Genomic DNA, 9,159 nt, shown 5'->3' with positions numbered 1-9,159 from the left:
CCCCCTAAATTGTTCACTTTACCCACAACCTCTGGACTGGACACCTCAGTGTCGTCGGGACTTGGCAAACTACACACCTAAAAGGGGACGACTCTTTTGGCGAGAGTGATCTGCAATGGCAATCTTTTCTATCCCACACCCGCACACAGATTTCCCGAAGCACGTCCTGAAGGACTCAGCTTCCGTTTCGGGGTAGGCACTAGGCACTGGCGTTTTCTTAGCCACCTACAGAGACGTTCACCCGTCACAAAGCAGCAGTGCGCCGATGGTTGTGTTGGTGCGAGGAATCTGGGAGCCTCCCGGGGAGGCGGACGAAGCCCCGTTCGATGGTCCACGGTACCCAAGGGTCAAACAGAGCGGGGTCGAGAGGTGTGTGCGGCGGATCACAGCGGCCACTCGGTTCAACACGGATAAGCACTGAAAGTCCCGCACGCCACACCGTACCGGAAGCGGATTGCGAACACCTTCTCGCGCTGGCGTTGGGCGAATTCTGCAAGGGGAAGAAAATCGTGTCCCCAACACTGTAGCCTTCAGCTCGATGTGAGAAACGCGAGAAACAGCACCACCGCACCACATTCGAGAGGAGATTTGTGTGGTGCCCTCGGAAACTCGGAAGATCAATATTGTCCACAATCTCTCGTCGAACGGCTCCCCCGACCGACACGACAGCGCTGGCCGGGAAAGAGAGGAGCGTATCGGTCCGGATCCGGATTGTGCACAATCTTCAAAAGGAGCGCGTTCTCTTTGAGAGAGAACACCGAAGGAGCACCAATACCTAGGAGTTTGCAAGGGCCGTACTCCTGTTTGGCGTTGTCCTGCTGATAGGATGCTTCTAACCTTGGATGCTGGGGCGGCCGATATGCATGCGTGTGTGTGTGTGTGCTTGTGGGATGGACGAAGGGCGTAACGGTGGGCCGTATTTCACACCGGATCTTAATTTATTCAAAATTCTTGTGATGTTTCCGCCCGAGCAGCTTTCATTTCAATTAGAAGCATCATTAAATAAGAGCTAAGCGCAATTATGAATAATGTTTTATTTGTGTGATATTTTACTTGGAGTTAGCCTTTACTTGAAGTTTTGGATTTTGCTAATTTGTTACAAGGAACCAAAGCAGTGGCTTTGAGGACACCGAATTTGCAACCACACGTTCGAACTGACCCCAATCGGTGAGTAAGAACCCGTATATCATCATTTAAGCACGATACATAATTGTGCTCAGCGTGTGCGTAATTGTGGGTGGATTATTGTGACATATTTTCGATTCAAATACATTTTTACTGATGAATTTCTTTGCGCCTTTGGTGCTGTATATTTGCGCAATTTTGTCCGGCACTGTGCAAAACAATTAAGGGGCTACGTTCAACCACACATTCTGTTTTGCTTGTTACACCAGTTGGCAGAAAGCAGTGGTTTGAATGGCTTTTGAAGAAACTTTGCTTGCTTAAATTGCACGCCATAACTAACAGTTACTTAAAGATCATGTTTAATGAACGATTGACCGCGAGAACTGTTTGTAGATAGCGTTGCCGTTTATTTTCGATAACGTCTCTACACACCGCGGCTCTTCGCAGCTGTCAGTGGGCTTTCTGCTATGCACACCTTGGTTTCGATTTCTGTCGCTGGCTGCTTGTTTAGTGTGCGTTTGCTGGCGTGTGTAGTAGTGGTGAAGCACTGGTAGCAGCAGCAGCACAGTAGAAGAAAAAGCTGGCTGGTCGTTCGGTGGACAGTTGAATCAATCACAGTAAAGGAATTCACAAATCTTTCAGCTATTCTCACTCCCGGATGACGCAGATTTTTGTTACCCGCAAATCGCTCGGTTTCATTGAGCAGGCTGGCCATCGCTTCCGTGAAACGGAAGAGTGCGAGTCGTGTGCAGCTCCGAGTGGAAGCGGACAGAAAAATAAGGACCTCTCGACGGGTAGAATCGTACGCAAATCTAAGGAGCGGACACACTCGGAATGTTTTGTTAGGAAAGCAGTGGCAGTGAGCCGATACGGCCGAATTGAGTGAGCAAACATTTATGGATTTCCCGCGATCTGGAAGGACCAAAAACTGTCCAAGAAGCACACACTGCCAGTGGTGTCACTTAGCCTTTCCGTGCTGTCAGAAGAAAGCGCATCGAGTGATCCGTGCAAAAAGTGCAAAGAAGTTGTATGCCCTTTGAAGGGAAAAATACGATTCCTGTATGCGTAGCGAAACGCTGTTTTCCGATTACTGTGCATACTGAAATTAGTTTAAATGTGGTGTTGTTGCGGCTCTACCATCGCTTTTGGTTATCAAGCACAGCAGAAGCCTGTCGCTGAAAGCATCGAAACATTCCCACGAATGCACCTGCACCGTTCTGCAACGGTGATCCACCTCTAAGGCAGGACGAATTGAGAAGGACCGAATTGAATAGTGTGGAGCACAGTGTAGATGACCCACAGCCCCGCTCGTTATCCATACCCAGTTGCAAGAATAATAATGGATCGAGACAGCATCCTGATAGAATCGAAAAGGAGACAGCAGTTTGCTTCTCATTAGCATTTTTTTTCCATGCGTTGCTATTCAAATGTACTATTCAAACATCGTTTCGCTATACTTTTCCAAACGCGAATTAGTTATCATTGGCAGCGGTGGTCGAATTTGTCGGTTTTCGGTGAAGCGCGATAATTAATGAATGTATACTAATAATATTGCGCGTAATCTCGACCAGTGTGTGGACAGTATGCTTTGCTCTTTCTGGTGATTTGTGTGCAATGATTGCTATATAAATCAGCATAGAAACCTATGCATCTGAAATTTGTCTTTCGTGACCATAGGAAATGAACAACTCGCGGGCCCAACTCTGTAGCAGGCTGTGCTGGTGAAAGCACGTCATCGGGACGTTTAGGATGCTCGAAAACTAAGCAATCCTTGCTGCCGTGCTGCAACAATTAGTCGATACTTTGATTTTTCAGCAGCGTTTTCAATAACATTTTTTCTCATCTCTGTCGATAGTACCCTCAATCCCAGTGACTACATTGCTCCGAAAGACCAGCAGCGGTGGCTTAAGCTTAAAGGCGAAGAAGTGTGTTTGTTGGTTGGTTTTGGGTGATCAATACAACGAAAAAGCAATCGGGCGCATCGAGTGAAAAGCGAAACAAAGGAGAAGAGAGCTGGGGCCAGTAGAGTGTACCGTTGTTCTACATACAACGAGTAGTGGCAAGAACCCCCCAACCTTGAAGAGTCGGCGCGTGCAGCGGGCATCCCGCCACTATTCACAGCGAGGAAAATGTACAGCAAAATGAATGGATATCCTTCGTCATGCTTTCGATCAAGGTAGGCCGGGCAGAGGGGCAAGAAGAAGGCACTCTGCTCCATCGGTTTGATCTGACTAATGCAACTATATCTATGGGTTTGGATATAGGTACGCTCGTTCTCTAGCTTGGTATGCGTGTGTGTATCCCGTCGTGATCTGCTATTGTGGGCAAAAACGTATTGTGTTGAGAGAGCAAAAAAATACGAAGCTAATGATGTGCAGGATGCTCCCACGGATTCCAAGGGAGCGTGCGTGCGTGCGATACAGTGAAGGGAAACGGCATGTCGCACCAAAATCTATAAAAATGATTCACAATATTTCTCCGATAATATTCCTCCGCAGATAGTAGTCGCCTGAGAATGGTCGTAAATTTTTGTATTGCACTGTTTTCTTAGTATACTTGGATGGTACAAGCACGTGTGTACTCTGGTGTACGTGATGCCACGACGATGGTGTGCGGTGCGGTTTGTTTGTGTTCCATGGACGACAGGCACATCCTGGAATCAAATCCTTGTCACTCTAATCACTTGACGACTCTCTCTCTCTCTCTTTCTTCCGCTCTCGATTGGCCATTATGGTTTTTTTTGAGAGCTGATTTTTTTGCTGCTCAGATGCGGGTCCCCTGTGTCTCGCGAGAGTAGCATAAAGCATGCAAACACGGCCGACTACATCTGGGCCAACAGGACCGAACATACTCACATACACGAGCGGCGAACAAATGGAAATCCATTGATTGTTGGCAGCGATGTTGGAATGTCCTGTGTGGCCTATTATTAACTAATGCTTGCCATATTACATTTCTACTTTTGTCGTTAATTTTCTGTTTTCTGTTTTCTTTTTCTGCTTCCATCGCCATTTGCACATCAACTCACCGCAAAAAGCAGCAGTGGAAGGCTCTGGGGAATGTCACACTCGCTTCCATCCGGAATGGTACGATTTGCTGTATATTTCCAATCACAACCTGCACTCCCGGCTTGCCGTGTGCCTGGTTGGAGTGCACCGGATGCTGGCTAGAGTTGGGGAGACTGTCTTGCATATGTGACTGGCCGTTGTTGTCGAGTTTTCCGTCTCCGGCGCCAATCCTCGAACCTTGTCTCGTCCATGTTTCGAAGGGAAGTTGTCCAGAAAAGGGGGGCCCCTTCATCGTTAAATTAAACAAGTGGTTGGTTTTCAAGGAATATCAGCATTCCTCAGTGAAAACAAAAATCAAATGCAAAAATCCCACGGCACACGTGGCATATCTGCATCGCGGGATCGTCGCCACAAAGTACGTCAACTGGCGACGACCTGTCCATGAAGATTGCTGCATTATGGTGACGTTATCGAATGCTGGCGTGTCATTTTGCTGGACCCAGCCAGCTGAAGGTAGCGCGTTTTATGTGGCCATGGCTTTGCTTTTTTTGGCAATCAACCACCACCTCTCCGGTTGCTCGAAAGACAGTTCGATAAGGATCGGCATTGCACCCTATGCCGCTCCGTCTGCTTTCGTACCCTGTCCGTTCTTCGAGATGGCCAGTTGATGTTTGTGCGATTTAGAATTGCTAATAGCCATTTCTTGAACCAACGGCAGGCGAGCGTCTTGCAAGCAACGATTGTGCTTCGAAACGACCGGAGCCCCCTTCCATCTGGACTTCAGTTCGCGGGGCAATGGCCAGCGCACTGACATTTGCCAAGGATTGGCGGGAAACCCGTAGTCCAGCACCAACCTCTAGCCAGTATCGTGTCTGAACCACCACCAACCAGCACACGTCCCGCGTGCGTTTGGCGCCGTCAAAAGTTCAAATTGTTCTGAAATGTTCCAGTCAAACTACGCCAACTACATGCAGGATGCGGACTTTTCCTCGTACTCGCGACCCCGACTCTACGGCGATATGCCTTCGAGCAGCACGTTCGGCGGGGGCAACCTGTCGCACCACCATCACCACCACACGTCCTCGTCCAGCACCAGCTCGCTGACGGGAGCAAACTTCGGGCCGGGCTCGTCGAACCATGCCGGCACGAACCTGATCGTAAACTATCTGCCACAGGACATGACGGAGCAGGAGATGTACTCCATATTCGCCAACATGGGCCCAATAGAGAGCTGCCGACTGATGAGAGATCTAAAGGTATGCGAAGTTACGGTATCGTGGAAACGGCACCAGTGATAAATTCTAGCCCTTAGCACCTGCCTACGTTAATGATCAAAATGAGGACGAAAGTTACGTACGCACTAACGCATGAGGCCAAAGAAGCTGCCCTTTGTGTCGCCCTTTTTGTCTGGGCTGCCCTTGGGCGATGCTGGATAGCACGGTGGTATCTACACCGACGACGTCATCGTTATCCTCGGCCTCTATTCGACTGCAGTAATTTGGCATTAGAAATAACATAATTGCGGCTTACGTGTATTGTGTGGCACAGGTCATGGAAGGAGACGGCTCGCCGTGCAGGCAGGGAGGCCGGGACAAGCCAAGGATTATATCGATTCTTTCAAACCGCGGACCATTTCACGATGATGGTACAACCACTAGCTCCCTGTCTGTGTGCCGATGATCTTATCTAGCTCTCCTTGATACTCCTCTCGCTGGTGGTGTCGTTTTGGTAGTCGTGAATTGTGTTGATGACATGTTCGGTAATGTGATTTATTTAAATTGTATGTTTTGTTCACATGTCAACGAACTACTTTCTTTAACTAGGTTTCAGTACTTATTGAAACACATCGTTTATACAAGCAATATTTTAGTAACCGTCAATGGTTGATCAAAATTCGATATCGATACCGAGGAAACAGAATTGAGATGCTTAAGTTCTTAAACACGTTACATATAATCATTGACACTTGAAACTATTTGTAACCAAAGGGTCCAGTATCTCAATATCAACATTCTTAGTTTGGCGGCGTAAATCTATCTTTTTCCTTCTGTTTTTTTGTGTCTCATCCTTTTCATCGTTAATGCAAAACTTCTGTGACTGTTTGGGTCCGCAGCAAACTGGGTACAGCTACGGGTTCGGGTTTGTAAACTACTTGACGGAGGATGCGGCGCAACGTGCCATCAAGTGTCTGAACGGGTACCCGGTCCGTAACAAGCGTTTGAAAGTATCGTACGCTCGGCCGCAGAGCGACGACATTAAGGAAACGAATCTGTACATAACAAACCTACCACGGTCGATCACCGAAGAGCAGCTGGACATCATCTTCGGCAAGTATGGCACGATCGTACAGAAGAACATCCTGCGCGACAAGCTAACCGGGCAGCCACGCGGGGTAGCCTTCGTGAGGTACGTGAGCGAATCGGAAACCAACCGACTCTTGCCCGTAAAGGCGAAGACGATAAACAGTGTTTTATTCAAATATCTTTCCCCTTGCGTCCAACGGCCGCGACTCAGGTTTAACAAGCGGGAGGAAGCGCAGGAAGCGATATCGGCCCTGAACAACGTGATCCCGCAGGGAGGCACCCAGCCCCTGATAGTGCGTGTTGCCGAGGACCATGGCCGGGCAAAGGCGGCACTCTACGTACCCTCGTACAACTCTATCGTGCACAACAATAGAGGTAGAGTACGAATGCGCAATACTCCGTACTGAATGATCATCCATACTACCATATCCAATATTTGTCCCTTCCTTCGTCGCATCCCGGTAAGCTCGGTCACTCGCAATTTGACCTCGTTCTGCTATCCGTTTGTCGATTGTGCATACATTGGCCGAATGCCTTTGATGGTGGCAACATTTGCCCGCTGTCTACGCTGTGCATTAGTTTGCCCTCTACTTGCGCTTTCATCACCGACTATGCAATGATTTTTTTTGCGAGCCACCGGGATGCACTACTATCCAAGTATGACCTAGAATAAAGAGGTCGAAGCCGAGTTCGAGCCTCTCTGTTTTTCCCCTTTTTTCCTCCACCATTGCAAGCGTTTTCTTTATACTTTCGACTTTATCATCGCCGAACCTAGCACGTGGCCGCCCGTGTGTAGTGTTGTGTGCGATCGTTACAGCAATAGCAACTATAGAAGCTCCTGCGCTTGAAGTTATGTTAAATTCCGTTCGTCTTCCTTTGATAAGCTTTTCTTTGTCACTCCCTTGGAATGTTGGGATCTCTTTTCGTTTTAGTTCATTAAATACGATCACAGCTCATCTCGATTGCAAACAGGCGATGGTAAACCGATAGATATATAGATAGATAGAAAGTCAGACAGAACAGGTTCTGTGTAGTCCTAAGACCGAGTTATGCGGGCGATCCAGCGAAGAGGGATTTCAGAGCCCAGCCAAAGGTGTGATTGACGATGTTAGGGATAGTGAAATGCTACACACGATAAGATTCGATTAGGGGGTTTACAGAAGTTGGTCGATAGAATCAACACGGGCCATGCTGTTTTCTCTAGCGAGGGCAATCAGTTCGAAACGGGTGAAAATAGGGGACCATCTGAACCAGAGGGCATAAGAGCAAAGGGCCTTGTAATCCACTTTCTCCATGTCGCGGAAAGCGACCGCGTCGTGCCGCAAGCGGAAGAAGCGTAGCCTAGTTTCCGTTGTATCCATTAACATATGCAGTTTCCTACTTTTAGTTGAGGTTTGCGTATTCGCGTTTACACGTTCGTTTCATTGAATGTCACCATAGTACTATATTATTGTACAACGTAGCGTAATGGTTAAATACTTTCGAGCACACACCTTGGTCTCGAAGACAACTGTAAATTATTATCCTTCCTCAAAACTAGTTCGAAAAGAAGAAAAAAAACAATAAAACGCTGCAAAGTGCACGCCCTGTCCATGGTGGCGCGGCAGCATTTAAACGATGGTTGCTTGGCACGCGGAGGCTGTGAGGACGAGCGAATGGGTTGTGGAACCGTTAATCCTCGTGCACGTGACCGTCGTGTGAATGTTGCTGTCCGCTGTCCGTCGGTACAGTTAAGTTTGGATTTGTTTTTGTTTTTTTATGTTACATAAATTATGTTTGATTAAATTTGTGTTGTGTTTTTATTATTTTGATCTTATTTTGGTTTTGTAGAACAGATAAACAACGTTCCAGTTTTGTGTTATTTTCCCTTACCGATAGTGCCGTATGAAAGACATATAGTTAAATAGTTTCATCTAGCTTTTTGAGATGAATACTGTCACGTTCTAGATCCAAAATATTACAAATAGTCTTGTATTCATTAAATTAGTAGTGCCGTTAACCTTTTCGTGGCTCCTGCATACGTTTCCTATTTTCTCAGGTAGCTCTGGACGTTATGGAAAGAAATGAAACAGGCATTTAATTCTGTTTTTTATTGTGTTTCTTATTTTGTACTTTTCCGGCATTGGTAAATAATGAAAAGAAAGATCTCGGACCCATCCGAGAGGAAATGAATTGTGCATCGATTGTAGTCAGCAAAAGTTAACAGACGAGAATTTAGGAAGTAGTTAATATTTTGGCAAGGAATAAAACTCTTTCAGCAACAAAAAATATTAAAAGCGTTTGATAGAATAAAGCTATGTTTGTGCTAGATTTAGTCAATCACCTAGCATTTCGGCATTCAACGCACAAAAAGTTTGAGGCATTGTAGATCGAAATAGATGAGTCAATCGAATGAAACATACCGCACAAAACAAGCAATCCATATTTTAGAGCGCTGCTAATAGTTGACCGACATTTGCCATTGTTCCGTGTAGAATATATTCTTGATTTAAGCTTTGGCTTTCATAGTTCGCGAGCGTGTAGAACCCCGTTGTTTCGTAAATATGCTGTTTAGTGTGTACATGAATGTGCTTTAGCTGTGGCTCTTGTTTCCTGCTTCACGTCCGCCTTTCGGTGATGCGTCTCCGGGCCGTGTAGTTCTTGATTCTATTCCGTCTAGACCCATCCGACAGTGCTTGATCGTTGTGTAGATACTTCTGCCACACACACTAGGTGAACCTTAG

General features: G+C 46.8%; 1 protein-coding gene across 4 annotated transcripts; it reads left to right on the top strand.

Annotated features, from left to right (window-relative positions):
* Positions 1 to 1,669: 1,669 nt before the first annotated feature.
* On the top strand, positions 1,670 to 8,145 carry LOC128274149 (sex-lethal homolog). 4 transcript variants are annotated; one of them, XM_053012257.1, is made up of 6 exons: positions 1,670 to 1,742; positions 2,981 to 3,301; positions 4,166 to 4,211; positions 5,108 to 5,389; positions 6,247 to 6,539; positions 6,648 to 8,145. In XM_053012257.1, the coding sequence occupies exons 2-6, from the start codon at positions 3,255 to 3,257 to the stop codon at positions 6,841 to 6,843; spliced, it is 864 nt and encodes a 287-aa protein (XP_052868217.1). In that variant the 5' UTR covers positions 1,670 to 1,742; positions 2,981 to 3,254; the 3' UTR covers positions 6,844 to 8,145. The 4 variants fall into 4 exon arrangements, with proteins under 4 accessions (XP_052868217.1, XP_052868215.1, XP_052868216.1 ...); XM_053012255.1 differs by having other exon boundaries at positions 5,084 to 5,389; XM_053012256.1 differs by having other exon boundaries at positions 4,163 to 4,211.
* The last annotated feature ends 1,014 nt before the right edge of the window (positions 8,146 to 9,159 follow it).

Source organism: Anopheles cruzii, chromosome 3 (assembly GCF_943734635.1).
Source record: "Anopheles cruzii chromosome 3, idAnoCruzAS_RS32_06, whole genome shotgun sequence".
Taxonomy (NCBI): domain Eukaryota; kingdom Metazoa; phylum Arthropoda; class Insecta; order Diptera; family Culicidae; genus Anopheles; species Anopheles cruzii.
Note: the sequence above shows the minus strand (reverse complement) of the source record. Positions and strands in the feature narration are given on the sequence as shown.

Coding starts and splice junctions, on each gene's coding strand:
- LOC128274149 (XM_053012254.1), top strand. CDS start 3,255: ATGTACAGCAAAATGAATGGATATCCTTCGTCATGCTTTCGATCAAG. Junction 4,212..5,083: donor ACTCGCTTCCATCCGGAATG/GTACGATTTGCT, acceptor GAAATGTTCCAG/TCAAACTACGCCAACTACAT. Junction 6,540..6,647: donor CGCGGGGTAGCCTTCGTGAG/GTACGTGAGCGA, acceptor GCCGCGACTCAG/GTTTAACAAGCGGGAGGAAG.